We start from the raw sequence: 19,102 nt of genomic DNA, 5'->3' as shown, positions 1-19,102 counted from the left end.
CTTCACTTCATTGGTTAGGAGAAACTAATAGGGTCTACCTGCTCGACGTGTGTGATCTCTAAGTACTTTTGGGTATTTGTTGAAAAAATAATAATGACAATATTGATTGAAATAGAGTATATTGATTGTGTGATTGTGAAAATGTAGTCCTTACTCTCCAGTCGTGATTATGTAATGAGTTTAGAGTGATTTGTGAGATGCACGTAACACGAAAAAAACAAATTGATTAAATTAAGATATTGAGAGCCATCGTAATTTTTGGGGTCAATCATTTAAGGGGATATGTGTGACTTTTAAAACTTCCACAATTTCGGCTAAAATTTGTGAAATTTAAACTATATAAACAGATCTATAATAATATCCTCTGTACAAAATTTTGTGCAATTAGGTCTAATAGTTTTGAAATTATATTTTTAAGTGTATTTTATATTGACGTTACTAAAAAAGCTCTTTGCATCAAAGTTTTCAAAATGTTTAGTTCATATTTGCTAAAAATCCTGAAAATAGTTACTGAAATAAAAGTGAATTAGCATTTTGAGTTTAGTAATAGTATAAGTTAAAGTGCAATCAAAGATAAAATATTATTTCTAAATTAAAGAAACACGTAATCTAATAAAAGTAAATATCCAGAAACAAGCAACAAATAAAACATCAATAATACATTTAAAATAAAGAAATAAAAGGAATCTAGATACTATCTGCTGACCCAAATGTAAATTAATTTACCTTCGATGTCAATTCCGAAATGAATTTATTTCTCTCTTCTCCTGAATAATGCCTATATTTTTTTCATGTTGCGTCTCATAATGCTGTTTTATGTTGCTTTTTTTGCGAATGATATTTTTTTTACACAACAAACACTGGACTTCATCACCATGTTCGAAGCATAAATATTGTATCTTCCACTCTTCCTTGAGAGCTTGAAGCGCTTCCGTTCCGTCATGATGCGCTGTGTTCTAAGATCTGTACATCCTTTAGCAATGTTTACAGGTAAAAGAGCTCCGCGCGCGCGCAGCGGGCATAAAATAGCTCTCGCCCGCAAATATTAGTCACCATCGCAAGACTGCTATACGCCTATTTTTCAAACTATACATCCTGAACAATCAGAGTCTGTTTGTAATCCGTGTGATAATGCCTATCACTTGATACTATTAGCTCGTATTCACAGTAATTATCGATGTTTATTTTGCTGACATACACGTCACTAAGATAGGGTCCCCAGACATGCTGGAAAAAAAATACGGGACACTTATCAGTAGGGTCCGTATACCAGCTACCTATAAACTGGAATGAAGTTGCCTGATTCGAAGTATTTATGACGTCACATCGCAGGTACAGGTACGTACCTTCAACTCTAACGACAAAAATAAAATCATGGATTGCGATAGACGAAGCTTTCACTACAGATGGAATAGTAATATGCGTTACAAGAGCGGTATGTTGAAGTTTTCATGTTCGAGGAAAAGTTTGAAAAAGCGAAACGTAGTTGAGCTTTTTTAATTTCCGAGAATTGAAAGAAAACATACCGTTCGTGTATCGTACATTATTTTGTGCGAAGATCGTTTATTACATACCTGAAAGAGGAATTTCTAATTAGTTGCAATGAAATCTCCATCTTGGTTTCTGTTCAATGACGGGAAATTTGCAAAACAAAAATATCTATCTTCAACATTGTTGCTTTAAAATGTGTTCTGTGTTTACTATACTCCAGCAGGCCGTGATATACGTCTGTCTTTTTTTCCCCCAGTCTATAAATGCGAACTTAAAACAAACGGTAAGGTTATGTAATGATTTATTTTTCATTTTAATATTTTAACAATATTATTTATATAACATATTGCAGTAATAACATCGGCAAATTTAATTTTGCCGGTCAAGGAGATGTTTAGAAATGGAAAATATCTTTGACATATAATTCTGCATATTGAAATTAACTGTTATATTTGTGCAGTTATTCAGAGTCACTGGAGCACCACCACCAGGTTTTTCTATTGTGAAACTTTTTTGATCTCCTTCGTTCAAAGTAGCCGCCATGATGAGTCTGGAATCTTGTTGATTTTTTCACGGCTTCCTTAATGTTACTTGCATCACGAATGCAATAACTTTAGTGGAGTAGTAGAGTTTACTGAATTTTTGCAAATATTTAAAAACAATAATTAACATGCGAAAAGGTTCTTTCGTCACAGGACGTTAACGGTACTTATATCAAGTATACTACCCTATCGTCTGATGATTTTGCATTATTCAGCATCTTACAAATTGTTAAATAGCTCTTATTTTTCTGTTATTTATTCTTTATTCTCTGTGTGCAAGGTTCTGGAGGTCCTTTCTTGATTTTTTCTTACACCTATTTTATTATTGCTATGCCCTTGAATATTTCCAAACCAGATATTTCTAACTGTGTTATGCTTTCCGGAATCGTTTTGTGATTTTGGTATATGAACTTTATATTTTCAAACAGTTTAGAGGAAATAAGAGATTTGGTAGTATTAATGGGAGATGCATTTTCAGCACTTAGAGCATCATTTACTTTATAACTGAAGTGTAATTTACTGCATAATATGAGACAGCCTCTATCCAGATACCCCAACTTGTAATTACTGGTTTTGGTGGAAGGGCAATACCTGGTGCAATGTCTCGAAATTGTTGTATCCTTGCAGCGCCTTAAGAAATAGTTATGAAGGTGTCAACGCCACTAAACTTAGCACGGATCTCCTCAGCCAATCTTTTGAGACCATGAGCAAGGCACATTATGTGAATAATGTTCTTATACCGCTCTTTTATTCAATTTGCTGCCGTCACTACGTCCGTTCACCACTGCAGTGCATTGGACTATGAAGGCCTGTGTTCGTTCCTTTTGTTATGATAAGACGGCAAGTAGGCAAATGGATAGCGTGTAGTTGCATTTCTTTTGGTTGCACTGGTCGTAGTTGTTCACCTGCCAGTCCACCTATGCTCCCTGTCGAGTCAACGTGTTTTTCGTGCCGCGCACAAACCCCACATCTTTAGTGATTATGTACAACAGAAAAATCGTTTTTTTTGACTTATATACCTTTTCCCGCCGACTAAAGTATTATTATATAACAGATTGCTCAGGCTTATAGACTTTGACGGCAACAGCGTTTATCAATTTCACTATGCTACCATCGAGCTATTGCATAAGAAGTCACGTTATAACTCTCATTTCAATTGCTTGGGGCAATTGTACTTCCATCTAGCGGTCGTTCTCAGTCGACGGTGGCGATCCTGCTGGTTGTTCTCTTCCTCATATAACCGACTTTAACATGGGGATGGCCAGTCTGTTATATAGCCTAATATGTGATCAAGGGTTGCGCACACCCAAGCTAGTATCGCTTTAGAGACGTTTTTGTCGTACACGAAATATTGTGATGACTTTTCGTTTACAGATTGTTTTCTTAAGAAATTTGCGCTCTAATATCAGAAAAAATCAACAATCCTTTAAGCAACAAAAAAATATGATTATTTTGTTAAAACAAGAAATACAAGTTTTTCAAAATATTATAAGACACTTTAATTTAAGATTCTACTATATGAAGAGTCCACTGCAAGAATGATGGATGTCATTTGGAATAAATTTTGCAGGAGGAGCAATTGAAAGTTTGAAATGCTTAGCGCTCAAAGCTTAACTGCGATTTTCCGATAATTACTGGACAATGACTATCAGTGTTAATGCCATATAACTCTGTATGTACATTCTATATGTCTTAAGCTATGCATTGACAGTCTTGGTTCATTTTCGACAAGAAAGTGACATCCATCATTCTTGCAGTGGACTTTTCATATAATATTATACGTATATATACATAAGTGTTCTGCTCATGGGCAGGTATTTCACTGCAAACCCAGCATTCTCCAATCTTTCCTATTTTCTGCATTCTTCTTAGTCTCCGCATATGATCGATATATCTTAATGTCGTCTATCATCTGATATTTTCTTCTACCCCAAGCTCTTCTCCCGTTCACCTTTCCTTCCAGTGCATCCTTCAGTAGGCAGTTTCTTCTCAGCCAGTGATCCAACCAATTCCTTTTCCTCTTTCTGATCTATAATATTATAATGTTTCAAAATGTTTTACACTGTTTCATATTTTGCACTTGATTTTGGTGTGTAGTTAATAATAATAATAATAATAATAATAATAATAATAATAATAATAATAATAATAAAACCTGTTAGAGTAACTTTTACTGGACTTTAAATAGTAATAAGAATTTTTGTGGATAATTCGCGATTTTCGATATTTCGCGATATCGCGAATTATCGAAAGTTGTTATACATGGAAATCCAACATGTAGTGATTGTCAATTTGCTTGTCGCAGCACGGACGAGGATGCACGGCAGGCGATGATGACGGACGGCGGCAAGATCAAGGAGGTCAAGATCAAGCTGCTGCTGAGCTCGCGCGCCGAGATGCAGAAGGTGATCGAGCACGCGCGCCAGCAGTCCGTGACGCTGCAGAACTTCATCCAGATGCCGGCGCCGACGCTGCCCGTGCACTCGCTGCCCGCCGCCCTGCTCAACCAGATCCCCGCCGCCACGCCGGCGACGCCCGCCCCCGCCGTCACGGCGCCCGTCGTCCCCGCGGTCATACCGGAAGTGCAGAGCGTCCCCGTGCTGCCCGACCGTCGCGACTCCCGCGACACCGACCGCGACAAGAAGGACTCCGACAGCGTGAGCAGCAAGGACCGTAAGGACAGGAAGGAGCGCTCGCGCTCCAGGGATGGCGACCGCAGAGACCGCAAGGACCGCGATCGTGACCGCCACAGGGACAGGGACCGCGATAGGGACCGCAGGCGTCGTGACAGGAGTCGTAGTCGTGACAGGGACAGGAGGCGTCGGCGTGACCGCAGCCGCTCCAGGGACAGGAGTCGATCCAGGGACCGCAGCAGCAGGGACAGAGACCGTGACAAGAGGACGCCGCGGGACAACAAGCGAGACTCTGTCACGCCCGCCAACGAGGACGAGAAGAATAAGGATCAGAACGGAGATGTAGTGCTTATCTCTCAGTTCCCTCAAGCAAAGGAGCGCTTGATGAACCAAGCGCCCAAGCTTCAGGACTCCCCAGTGAAGGCAGCCCCCGTCCAGGGTGGCGGCATGAATTGGGACCACGCCCCCGCTCCTCAGCTGGGGAACAACATGGTAGGCGGCTTCAAACCCGCCGCAGCGAACCGCCCCATGGGAATGGCGATGGAGAATAACACTGTCAGAGACTTGGATGGAAGGCGGCCATTAGGAGGGCCGAGTTTCCAGGCAGCAGACATGATCAGAGCTCCCATGTCTGGCAACCTTTCCATGGGCAGTGGAGAGTCCATGCAGGGGTCCTTCATGAGAAGCGAGGGCTACCCTACAGGCCGGGAAGCTGGCATGCCATTGCGTGGACGGGAGAGTTGGCCCCCAGGACGGCAGCCTGGGGAGATGGGACGATTCTCCCGTAATGAGAGGGTAGGAGGAGGATATCCTCTGAAACAAGGATACAATGAAGCAGAGGATTTTGAAGGACACGAGATGGAATCCAGAGGCTTCAGAGGGAGCTACAGAGGAATGGGCGAGTTTAGAAGAGGGGGCTTCACTCCGCGTGAAGGCAGGATGGGCAGTATGACGGGAGGAAGCATGATGGATAGAATGGGCCCCGGAGGAATGGGACAGAACGAGATGGATGAGCGCAGAGGTGGCATGTTTCAGCCCGGTGGTGACAGGAGGAACCAGTACAGAATGGACAGGGGCGAGCAGGAATTTCCACGGAATGATCGCTATGTTGACCAGTTTGGCAGAGATCAGCTGGATCGTTACCCTGCTTCCAGACCCGGGAATTTCCAGCCAGATAATAGATTCCAGAGGGATAGGTTCCAAGCAGACAGGAACTTCGAAACCAGGCCGTCACAGCAAATTAACGGTACAGCTGTCGAACTTCGCAACATGCCGATTGAGACAGGTTATGGTGACATACGAAGATTCTTCCAGGGGCTCCACATAACTGGTAATGGTATGAAGATAATCAATGACAATCACGGAAACAGAGTGGGCATAGCATATGTAAGATTCCAGAAGAGGGAAGACAAAGATGAGGCACTCAAATACACAGGGAAAGCAATGAGAGGGTCGATAATCGAGGTCCTGCATCTGAATGACGACATTTTTGACAAAGCTATTGATTCCTATCAACCGCCCCAGGCAGCAGAAACAGAGAAGATAGAAAAGAAAGAAGAACCAGCTCCTTTCACATGTCTTTCTATCAGAGACTTGCCTCCCTATGCTAAAGAGCAGGATGTAATTAAATTATTTCAAAACATTACCATTGAAGAAGTGATACTAATTACCAAAGACGATAAGAAGCAATACATGGCCTATGTGAAGTTCAGCAAGCCAGAGGATGCGAAGAAGGCCTTATTCTGTAATTCCAAACACACGATAGGTCACAAGGCTGTAATTGTTGCCCCTTGTCTGGAAGACGAGCTTAAACAAGCGAAGGAAAGTCAGAAGAGCATGGTCATAGAGGAGCCACAGCCTATAGAGAAGACCGTCCCGGAGCTAAATGAGAAGCAGACTCCAAGTACAAAGACACCGCCCCAAGACCCCAGAGCACGAACTGGCTTGGAACAACCTATGCAGGAATCCCCAAAAATCGTGCACCCATCCACCGACTGCGTCCTTCTCAAAGGCCTACCAGTTGATGCCAACGATCGTGACATCCTTGACTTCTTCTCAGATGTGGGATTAGTACCCTTGCGCATTCACATCATGTTGGACAAGTTCAACAAGCCGACGGGAGACGCATTCTGTGAATTCAGTAGTTTGGAAGAGGCGGCAAGATCGTGTTCCAAGAACAACATGCCCCTCGGGAAGCAGGATGTTGTGGTCCAGCCTGTGTTGAGGGAAGAAATGAACGAGGCGCTCGGTCTGGTCTCTCAGCACGAGGTGCCCATGGCACCGGTAAGCATGGCAAGACCACAGCACCCCAGAGAGTTCAATAACAGATCTGTAGGTCTGTTGGGAATCTCACCGTCAACGCCTCTCTTGGGTCGCATGCCGCTGTTGGGGCGACATCCCGGGTCCCTATCCCATGGAACAGTGCAGTCCCAGATCTCTCCTGTTGAAGGTTTTGGGAAGCCTGGCTGTGTCGTAGCCCTGGAAAACCTCCACTTCAGGGCGGACATTGATGAGATTCTCGACTTTTTTGCAGACTTTGATATTAGCCGTGAAAATGTCATTCGGCGTTTCAATGACAAGGGAATGGCTACGGGAGATGCAAGAGTGGCGTTTAATTCCCCGTCTGAAGCACAGCGAGCCGTTAGAGAACTTCGATTCCGTAAGATCAGAGGAAGGCCTATTTATTTAAGTCTTCTCTAACGACAAAAACAGTACAATCCAATAGACTTAGTGTTCAGTTTTCTATGTGATGTGCATGGAGATGAATATACGTGTACCTGTAAATATTTCTAGAGTGACGATAATTATGATAACTGATTTTTTTCTATAATTATTATTAATTTTACTACAGAAGTGTGTATAATGTATATCAAAGTGAGCAACATAAAACTTCTGTAGTATAAGAAATAAATGTTTCTTTTTTGTTAAATAAGCATTTATTTATTACTTCCGTGACTGAATTCTGTATGAGCTATTCAGAAGGAAATAGTGTTATGTATTTTTTTATGCTCGACCATGCCGAAATGTAGTAATTATACACTTGGTAGCAGCCCTTTAATGGACCACATTAAAGTACACCTATTCATTAAAGTCCAGGTGTTCCACCAATCAGAAAATACCATTGTAGCAATATGAAAGCGCAAGTATCGATTATTCTCGGATATGCAATTGAAAGACAACAATAAATCAATAAATCACCTATATTTGAAATAAAGTCAGTTGTTACTATAATAATTAGCGTTAATTGTAAATAATATTCAAATAAATCCAATTTGTCATCTCGTTTTTCAATGTATAATTCAATTTCAAGGTTATATCAAGATTAATGTTTCTTTTACTCTCTAGATTATATCAAGGTCGTCGACATCTGTTTCTCGGAAAAAATCAATACTTTCGCGTCTGCGCACATCTCACAATTTACGAGGTAGGCTATTGCAAAAGGTCAGTTCCGCTCCTCACTTAGATAACAATAACATGAATACTTATGAATAATTTCAAGTTTGAAATATGGTCGAGCATAAAAAGTCGTATGAAACTTGCCTATAATGGTAATTAAGACGCTCGTATGAAAATTATGAAACTCGCACTCGTTTCATAAACATACTCGCGTCTTAATTACTACCATTATAGGCTCGTTGCATAATGTGCTATTATGTAACTTCTGCTACAAACTAAATACTTACCGACATCTTAATTTACGAAGAGACTTTCTTGCAATTCGAATTTTTATTATGAGGGTAAACACATAGAATCTGTTATTGCTCTGAGACGATGTCTTGAAATTCACAAGACGAAATAATTTGTAATTCAGGCCACTTTATTTCTGGAAAGGTCATACAGTGATATCAGTTAACCCACAATCTTTGCCGTTAAAGTTATTTAAGTTTATAATAAGAAAAAAAAATACTAGAAATCCACTTCTAATTCTTGAATCGATAGATTTTCTGTTATTTGAGCATTGTAAACTGATAGGAAACAACGTTAAAAAATAAAAATTGTGATACTGAAATTTGAAGTAGTTCTTTTTTCATTACTTTTGATAGCTGTTGGAGCTGAGGTTCACGGGTTCAAACCCTGCACAGGGGATAGGTCTTGAAGTGCAATAAAATCCTGAGCATGACTTCCTCTGGGAGGGAAGTAAAGCTGTGAGGCTCATGTTGTAAATTTATGGCACCGGCATGTAGGAAAATTTGTCCCTGATAGAGAGCTGTAGCAAAAAATATTTATTAATTGAGCCGTTGGAGAGCAGAAGTGGTATAAATCAAAAATGGGTAATGAGGGTTAAAGTAAACATTCTGTAAAATACAGCGCAAAGTAGCAATTAATATTCAGTTTATTTAAACTATTAGTAGTCAGTGGATAGCACGAAGAAAATATTAATTGCTACTGTGCGCCGTATTTTACAGAATTTTTACTTTAAACCTCATTACCCAATTTTGACTTGCACCACTTCTGTTCTAAACGGCTCAATTATATATCTAATAAAGTATGTTTTGCTACATAAAAATCATCACACATTATAACCTCATTCTATAACAAAAAATCACTTTCACATTCTTTTAAACTACATTTACGTGAAGACCTTGAAGTTTTGGGTAAAGCAGCATAATGGTTCCAACACTGAGACTTGTTGTTGACATTTGAACACAACCAAATACCAGTAGGTATTCCGCGCGCTGAGTAAAGGTAGGTTTACGTCATAATCTCAAGGACGCGAATCCAAATTCAACATTACTGCCTTAAAGGGTCGAAACTGGTTTCTCTATTGCCGAAGTTGTTCTGTCAGAGTGTCTTCCTCATCCTGACCCGCCTGTCGTTCTCTGGATATGTTATTATGGTCTGTCCAAAACTACTTCCGACCTCACAAATGGCGCCTTTAGCATGTTACCATGGCAACCATTCAAATCAACCAATCATGAGCGATGCGTAACCATGGTAACGGAATGTATTGCCGAGTCTATGTTTACAATTTGCACGTGAATATCACTGCCTAGTGGTGAATACAGTACAGTGCCAGGAATGACTCTTGAGTTGACTGGTTAGCGCGTGCATTGTGTGAATTAAAAATATTATTTAATTGTATTATTAGTGTCATTCAGAGCTTTTATGATGGCACTTTTATTAGTATTGACAAAGGCAATGTGGTAAGCACAAAATCAGTTATCATAAATCAAGGAGTAAGGCAGGGCTGCCCATTGTCCCCTTCTATTTTTAATATATATATTGACGCAGCCGTCGGCGAATGGAAAGAAAAATTAAATGAGAATTTTAGATTGGCAAATTTAAAATTAGATACGATACTATTTGCAGATGACCAGGTTATATTCGCTGGAACAGAAGATCAGCTACAAAGAGCTTTCTTAGAACTATATAATACTATGGCTACTTATCTATTTATTTCAAATACTAAGACAAAAGTAATGGCCTTTATAGGTAAGCAACCAATCAGATCGAAAATAATAATAATCAATAATGGAGCAACAGAGCAAGTTTCTCATTTTAACTATTTAGGTTGTGAAGTGTCATACAATAAAGATAATGATGTAATACAAAAGCTATATAAATTTCAATACATGTGTGGCATTATAAGTAGAACATTGAAGAATAAGACAAGAGTTGATACACAGCTAAAATTTTATAAGACCATGGCTGTTCCAGTGTTGCTGTATGGATCTGAGAACTGGGCACTGAATAGATCTGATGTTAGGAAAGTTGAAACAAGTGAAATGAAATTTCTAAGAAGAGTAGCAGACCTTACCTTACGTAACCGAGTGAGCAACAATGAAATAAGACAAACATTAAGAATATATGATTTAAAAGAGAAAATATATACAAATAAAATTAATTGGTATAATCGTATACAAATACTGGACCATAATTCTATAACAAGACAGGTTTTAAATTATAATCCAAAAGGTTATCGTGACTTAAGGACGTCCGGTAACCAGATGGAGAGATTCTCTGAGTCGGAACAGGCTATGAGACAGCCTACCATGAAGATGATGATGATGATGATGTATTATTGTTTTAGCGTATCGATAATTATTGTGTTTACATTATATTAGACGTATGATCTTCGTTGTTATTGGTGGAGTGTGTGACTAAGTGTGCGTTTTCTAGTTTCTGCGAGATTTTCTGAACAGGTGACTTGTGCAATGTCCGAAGGAAGAAAAGGCAAGCGGAGAACAAAGAATATTGAACAAGGTGCCCCGTTAAAGAGTTAAGCGCAAGGGATGGTGTGTAATGTAAGAGAGTATTTTGAGAGGGAAAAAGATAATGGGGGCCTCTTTTACGTTTGGCGCAAGTCGTAATGAGAACTAATGCTTGTGTTAAAATTAATAAGAGCACTGTTATTGATATTGGAAAAGAAAAAGATGGTGTAGATTTTTAATCAAATATTTTTACACTTTACAATTTTTTCAACGCTTTTTCTAACAATATTATATTAAAGAATACTGGCTCTCATAAAAGTAAAGGCTTCGTATTAAATTTAAGCCTGTTTTTACAGTTTACAACCCTTTCGACGCTTTTCTAACTGTATTACATTGAAGAATACCGGTACTATTACTACTAATTATAATAATAGACTAATAAAAATAATAATGTACACCAATTTTAATGCCTAGTGTTTAACAAATTGGTTAGAAATATGTGTTCATGTCAGCCGTTAATTACTGCACTCTATCGGCAGCGCGCTTGCTTACACAAAAGATGGGCAACATGACAACACTGCTCCCCCTTCTCTGTAAGCTGTCCAGTCGGAAGTACTTTTGGTCAAGGTATAGTAAACCTCGGATTTTTAGGCTCGAATAGGATAGGTTGCAACAATTTTATGTAAAAATCTCTAAATATATACTGCATGAAAAACCCTTGGGCGATGATATCGTCTAAAGCTAGGTGCATTAAAGAACATGTTTCAGCCTACACTAAACGAGGCTAAAAATCTGAGGTGTAATTATCAGTATATGTCACACATATTCTAATGAAGTATTTGACTGTTATTCTGAATCTGTTCTGTTTATGCATCATCATTTATGTACTTGCCAAATACACTTGTAAATGTCGAATATGATCTCAGTATGATTAAGGAAGAAGGAAAGAAAAGGACGCATATAAATAAATTACTCTGTTGCAAATCAAGCTTTCAGGTATAACTCCCTGTAAAGTTGATTTCAATAATTTCGAGGGAAAAATACCCGGCCCCAGAACAATTTTTCCCTCGAAATTATTCAAATCAACTTTACAGGGAGTTATACCTGAAAGCTTGATTTGCATAATTCACGTTACTGTTCGTTAACAGAAAACCACAATTTAAGTCACACAGAGTTAGTGTGCACTCAATGTTGGTTGCTTGACCGTTGTCAGCCCACTTTGAGGTCTGTGGATATAGAGGGGAAAAATTGGATCGGTGTCTGGTAGAGTTCCCGGGTAGCTCAGTTGGGAGAGCGTTGGTACGTTTAACCAAAGGTCCCGGGTTCGATACCCAGCCCCGGAACAATTTTTCCCTCGAAATTATTCAAATTACTCTGTTGATCTAGGTTGTCAGTTATGTTGAAAACATGACTTTCCATTGAAGCCTCAAATCAGAAATTTTGTAGCTTTACCAACACTTTCTCACAGTTGGTGTAAAATGTACAGGGACTGCATTATGAGTTAATGAGATAAGAAATAAAATAACGCCTCGATTTTGTCAATTATATTTATTTGACATATATCACAAACCTTTATTAAACATTTTGGTTCTTATGAGATGAAATTTAACAGTTCAATATCACCAATTTAATTCCTTTATTTAAACGTTAACGAAATCACCTCGTGGTTCACACTTTAATAGATCTTATGTAAATGTATTAAATAACAATAAAGCTAATTGTTGCGCTTCAGAATTGACATTAACATATAGGAATGCGATGTTTGTACATTAAGTTGAACAGTTACATGCAAGACATTTAAGCAACCAATCTATCCAACTCCATTGAATATATTTTCAGATCAAGATTATTTTGATAGACCTCATCATGAAGACTTTTAACATCTTCAGACGTGATATTTGCACTTTGTAGGAAAGACAATTCTGTTAATTTGGGACAATGTTTGAAAAAATATCTTATTGTTGTTATGGACAATATTCTTCCGGTGAACATATGAACGGCCTTCAGATCTTTCATTGGATTTATACTTATGATATGAGAGATGGTTTCGTCAAGCGAGTCTTGATGGAACATCTGCAGAACCGTTAGTGTTTCCAGCTGTTTTGCCTGAAGAAGACAAAGTGGTAAAACTTCAGCGGGATTCCAATCCCTCCCACCCAGATACAAGCAGCGAAGATTGCGGAACATGTGTTCAGTTGAAAACAGCGTGCACAGTACAAGGTCCTTCGACTGTGTATCGTCACCCAGTAGCTGTTTGAGGTGTAGGTTTTTAAGGTTGGGACATGCTTGACCGATGAGCTGAACAACCTTTGAGGAGATGTAATCAGTGCTGTGTACAAGAAGACTTCTCAGAAAACCACCCTTGTTTTCTAGCAGGTGTGACATTTCGATGCAGAACGGGAACTGAACCAGCTCAAGCACAGAGACTCTGAGATTGCTCCTGGCAAGAGACTCCAGGATGTCGGCTGCTGTACAGACTGTTGTCTGGCTGGGGAATTGAAGGCAGAGGTGTTGGAGATTCACACACAGTTGGTCGGCTGCCGCAATGTGAGTAGGTCTCGGGTGGTAGTCACTAAGGTGAGTTAGAGGAAGCTGTTGGACATCGTCCATCTCTTCAGAGATCACAAGACCCATATCATCATATGTGATATTCTGAAGACACGGTAGAGACTTCACCAGAGTTCGAATACCAGCTACAGTCATCATCCGCCCACCATACTGACTACGAAGGATTTTATTCATGGTGACCTTCTTAAGAAGCTTACAATTGCAGAGATAACGAAGACCTACATCAGAGACAAAAAACTTAAGTTTGAGGGCGTTGAATGTCTCGTGGGTTTGGTTCATGATGTGGACAGGTTCCATCTTTGACACTATGTTGATCTGCTCGAGTTTAAGACAGTTTGTCCCCACAACTTGAAGGATTTCATCTGTGCAAATCAGATGCAAGTCCAGTACCACCAAATTGTGAAGTCTTGATAGCTGCTCGATCCAGAACTTGTTATCCAAGTCGAGTTTCAGGTCTGCGGTCCGGCTGCTAACGTTGAACTTCCGCATGCTGCTGTGCATGTATAAGGCCAGGCTGATGCGGAGGTCGTGTTTCTCGCACTCCGATCTCCCCACTGTTCTCTCCTCACACACCTCGTCCAGGACCATTCCGGGGATGTTGGATAGCAGGTAATCTTGCAGGACTGCCACCTGCTGTTGGCATCTGGTGTCGTCATAGCTACCGTAAGTCTTTTCAATGTTACAGCATGAGAGATTCACCAGCGACTCGACATGTGCTAAGGCGATTTTGAAAAGACTTCTAGGAAGTTTATGTGGCGGCATGGCTACACTGCATGGATGCTCTGTTTTCTGGAAATAAAAGTAAGTATACAGATAGTCATTTTCAACACAATAATAATTAGATCTTAGTATTGCTGTATTATTTGAATCAGTGGCATACACAGAATTTTGTCAAGGGGAGATTATTATTAAAATTGTTTACAATTTACATGATCGATATTTTAAATATTTTGTATTATCAATTTATTATTATATTACGATAATTTATTAATATTGGCGGCCGGGTAGCTCAGTTGGTAGAGCAGCTGGCTACGGACTGGAAGGTCCGGGGTTCGATCCCAGGTGGTGACAGGATTTTTTCTCATTGCCAAACTTTCAGAACGGCCCCGAGGTTCACTCAGCCTCCTATAAAATTGAGTACCGGGTCTCTCCCAGGGGTAAAAGGTGGTCAGAGTGTGGTGCCGACCACACCACCTCATTCTAGTGCCGAGGTCATGGAAAGCATGGGGCTCTACCTCCATGCCCCCCAAGTGCCTTCATGGCATGTTACGGGGATACCTTTACCTTTTTTTTTTAAATTAATATTATTGAACATATTCATGAATATCCTTATAAAAACTTCGAAACGCAATTTTTTCACAGCTCTCCAATTTTTAACAAATTTTAACTTCTGTTTAATTTTGTATAATAATAAATGCTTGTGCCATTATTACACTATATTTAGTCTACAGTTATTTGTATATGATAGGTAAGACATTTTACATAGGCTCTAACAAGAAAATCCATGAAAACAATCAAATATATTGAAATATATGTAATTAAACACAATAATGGAATATGGAATTCACGAAAGATGAAGAATGAAACTGGCATGATGAATATATTGAAGTAAGGGTAGGAGGACTATGCTTTATGCCGATGTAGATTTTGTTACTCTGACAATGGAAAATTCGAGCAGGAAAAACGATTATGGATAAAAGAATACTCAAATCTAAATATGTATTTTTTTTTTTTAAGTTCAAGAGGCAGGGATTTTAAACCCGGTAGCGTCCCCCTTGCGTACATCCCTGATTCGAATACAGGCAGTGATGAATTCAAGCTGTGGCCAGAGAGAGAGGAATTTCCCTACAGTAACTGGTTAATTTAATATTCAATAAAATCCCTTTACTGAAAATGAAGAGAAAGTTTGTAATTCCAGAATTTCTTTGAACTCTCTCAAGTAGTACAAATGGATTTAAAAAATAACTTAGTCATGAGAAAGCTTTCGATTTTTATCGGTCATAATAATAGTTTCAGGCAATTTCAGAAATTTAGTATTAATAATAAAATCAATTTTTTTTGTAAATTTTCTAAAATTTTATTTCTGGGACGATTCATTTATCGTCGATAGAATTTGTGATAGCCAGATGTTATTTGGCGAGATGAAGTCAAGGATTCGTCATGAATTACCTAACATTCGCCTGAAATCATCTGAGAAAACATAACCAAGTGATCAGTTCAAGCGGGAATCGAACCCATGCCCAAGCGCAGGCAAATGCGCCTACCACCTAAACTGCGCTGATGACTAGAGAGATGTTTCAGTAGATAATATACCCATTTGTAAAAAATATTTCTAACCTTAAAAATTAATATGAATTTTAGGTATATCTTTATTATAGCATCAACACGTCCAGGTACAAATGTACCTACTTGGGTCCTAGACGAGTCATAAATATCGTAAAAAAATTAGATAAATAAGTGCCAACGCAAATTTCACACCCAAAATAAGGATCGAAAGTTGCTGTGAAATTGAGGGCTAGTGGAGAGATACAGGTAGGAGGGATCATTCCATGCATGTGCTTCCCCTCCCTGCCGCTACCCCTTCCACCTCGCGCGAACGATCCCACCTACTCACACCTCTCAGCTGGCCGGCACTTTCACACCAAATTTCGATCCTCATTTTTGGTGTCGGCACTCAATTTTTTTTCTCCCGTATACGGTACGTATGACTCAACTACAACCCAAGGATGTAAATACATTATTTTGTACCTTAACGTGGTAACGCTATAGCAAAGAATTACCTAATCTTACATACAGTGGAGACACATTCTAATACTAATATAGGTCCAGTCTGGTTGTAGTTAAGTCACCTGAAGTTTTTTCACCAAAGAACTTGGGAGTCATCTTGCAAATTCAGTACGATACCTTATGTTGTAAATTCCATGCTTGAAGTTAAAAAAAAAATAAAATAAAAATATTTTACATATTACAGCAATCTGCAAAGCAATTATATCGCAAGTATTTGTTTCTAAACCTAAAAAAATAATGTTTTAACATTTTTACAATATCTATTACTTAATTAAGTTACAGGAGAATGGAGAAAGTTACACAACACAGAACTGCACGCGTTGTATTCTTCACTTGACATAATTAGGAATATTAAATCCAGATGTTTGAGATGGCAGGGCATGTAGCACGTATGGGCGAATCCAGAAATGCATATAGAGTGTTAGTTGGGAGGCCGGAGGGAAAAAGACCTTTGGGGAGGCCGAGACGTAGATGGGAAGATAATATTAAAATGGATTTGAGGGAGATGGGATATGATGATAGAGAATGGATTAATCTTGCTCAGGATAGGGACCGATGGCAGGTTTATGTGAGGGCGGCAATGAACCTTCGTGTTCCTTAAACGCCAGTACCGGTAAGTTAGTTTTTTTTTACATGTTTCATATTCCACAATTATTTAAAAATTTAATATATTTTTATATTTTGTGTCTTCTCATAGATTCCGAATTCAAGGCACCTTGATAATAAATTTAATCGGCAGCAAATCGATGGTAGGCCTATACAGGAGCCTGGAAATTAATCCCTTTCCTTCAGGACACATAAACACAAATAGGTACACATTTCATTATGGTTAAATACTTTATTAGCCTATTTATTTAGTATTGTGGCTTAGGCGTAACTCCTTGGTTATTAACATACGAGGTAACTTTTTTGGCGAGCTTTTCCTAAGTTGTTCCAATATGAGATATGAAATCACAAAAGTCAGTGACAATTGCCTCTGCGAAAAGGCATAAACAACCAAAAACTCCTTATCACTATATCTTCGTGAAAGCATTTATTAAAAAAAAAAAATTGCCACTCTGATGTCGACGTAGTCGGTCATTTTCAACAATTATGCAAATTTATACATTAAGCTCTGTGCCAACAACTTGTTATTTCTATGAAATAGGTCTATCATTAGAAACACTTATGGTAATTTGGTCTAAATATTGCAGAAGATGCCTATACAGTGATTAAATTAGCAATAAGATCACGGGAATTAATTTTAAACAAGGAATATAATCCGTTACAAATTAAATTTTATATGTAGGCCTTATGTACTTTTAACAAATTTGACAAGAGATAGTAAGAGATAACATAATACGTTCATGTAGCCTAGAAATCTAGCTATATCAAAGTACTTACAACATAATTACAATGTGAAACTGCTATTTAATTTCACTTGCAGGGCTGTAAATTATAGGATTTCAACGTAGTACTGTATTTTCTTTTGAGAGTTGTTGCTCACACAATTGCTTTTAACTCTAGCTTTAAAAATCACATTTGAAGTTGTACACACGATACTAAGTTGTAAATAATATCACATAGTAATATTCTCAAACAAATATTCACACATGTTGAAACGTATATTTCTTGATGAAACAGGTGTTGAGTAAATTCAACCTGTAAGTAATATATTTAAAAAACTGACGAAAATTATCACTTTATTTCTTCGAACATAGATGCATCCTGTTGTAAATAACATTTCTTCTTCTCCTCTACACACTTAGGAGATTAGAAGTATACACACAAGAGAGCTCGAGCTTATCAAAAACAATAAATATGTCTGTAGTTACAACAGTAAATAAATGTTACAAAACATAACCTAGCTCCTGACTACTTTGTTGATAAGAGCCATATGATTCTTACATAATATACAGTATACTTGAACACCATTTAAAACTTGCATGTTTCGACGCAATTATAATGAAGACCCGTTTGCAATCCTCGACACTTCGTTAATTCTATTTGTTTACGATTCCGCGCCGGTCCGTACCAAGCCTTACGATCTTGACATTTTACTGTCCACATTTTGCATCACCATCTACTAAGAAGGTCACGAACTAATTGAAAAATGACCATACGCCATCTTTAGGGAAAATTTCTAACTAATCGATATGAAGTCTCTTTCGATCAACCACACCTATTTGCATCCTTTTGACCTTTTGGACACGGGTTACCCAATAAATTAATAATATTGTTACAATATTTTATGTAATTTTATTTCAATGCATTCGACTAAATAATCATTCACTGCTTGTGAGCACTTTCATATCATATCATATCATATCATATCATATCATATCATATCATATCATATCATATCATATCATATCATATCATATCATATCATATCATCATATCATATCATATCATATCATATCATCCACACCTGTGGAGTAATGGTTAGTGCGTCTGGCCGCGAAACCAGGTGGCCCGGATTCGATTCCCGGTCGGGGCAAGTTACCTGGTTGAGGTTTTTCCCGGGATTTTCCCTCAACCAACATGAGCAAATGTTGTGTAACTTTCGGTGCTGGACCCCGGAATTATTTCACCGGCATTATCACCTTCATCTCATTCAGACGTTAAATAACCTAAGATGTTGATAAAGCGTCGTAAAATAACCTATTAAAAATATTGAACAAGTCAATTACTGTACTATTATTATTTTCTCTCTAGTTTCAGTACTAACAATAAGCTCATGATATTTTGTTCTTATAATTAAAATTAAATTATGGTTTATTTAACGACGCGCGCAACTGCCGAGGTTATATCAGCGTCGCCGATGTGCCGTAATTTTGTCCCGAAGGAATTCTTCTACATGCCAGTGAATCTACTAAAATGTTCTGAAATTGACACGATACTGGACTTCCACCTACGTCAAACATAAATACCTTGATAGGGTTTCGAA

At 38.5% G+C, this 19,102-nt stretch overlaps 2 protein-coding genes across 3 annotated transcripts in view; one reads left to right on the top strand and one right to left on the bottom strand.

Moving 5' to 3' along the window:
* Positions 1 to 8,681, top strand: part of LOC138713187 (RNA-binding protein 12) — a 104,437-nt gene extending 95,756 nt beyond the window's left edge. The window contains exon 4 of the mRNA XM_069845070.1: positions 4,339 to 8,681. Within this exon, the coding sequence (XP_069701171.1) occupies positions 4,339 to 7,366 (3,028 nt within the window). The 3' untranslated portion in view covers positions 7,367 to 8,681. The remainder of the gene's footprint in view (positions 1 to 4,338) is intronic.
* Positions 8,682 to 12,351: 3,670 nt separating this feature from the next.
* Positions 12,352 to 18,241, bottom strand: LOC138713185 (uncharacterized). 2 transcript variants are annotated; one of them, XM_069845068.1, is made up of 2 exons: positions 17,557 to 18,241; positions 12,352 to 14,175 (listed from the first exon to the last, which is right to left on the bottom strand). In XM_069845068.1, exon 2 carries the CDS (start codon positions 14,146 to 14,148, stop codon positions 12,616 to 12,618), a length of 1,533 nt encoding a protein of 510 aa, XP_069701169.1. In that variant the 5' UTR covers positions 14,149 to 14,175; positions 17,557 to 18,241; the 3' UTR covers positions 12,352 to 12,615. The 2 variants fall into 2 exon arrangements, with proteins under 2 accessions (XP_069701169.1, XP_069701167.1); XM_069845066.1 differs by having other exon boundaries at positions 18,061 to 18,241.
* Between the last annotated feature and the right edge of the window lie 861 nt (positions 18,242 to 19,102).

The sequence above is a fragment of the Periplaneta americana genome, chromosome 14 (genome assembly GCF_040183065.1).
Source record: "Periplaneta americana isolate PAMFEO1 chromosome 14, P.americana_PAMFEO1_priV1, whole genome shotgun sequence".
Classification (NCBI taxonomy): Eukaryota; Metazoa; Arthropoda; class Insecta; order Blattodea; family Blattidae; genus Periplaneta; species Periplaneta americana.
This window is presented reverse-complemented; position numbering and strand designations above follow the sequence as displayed.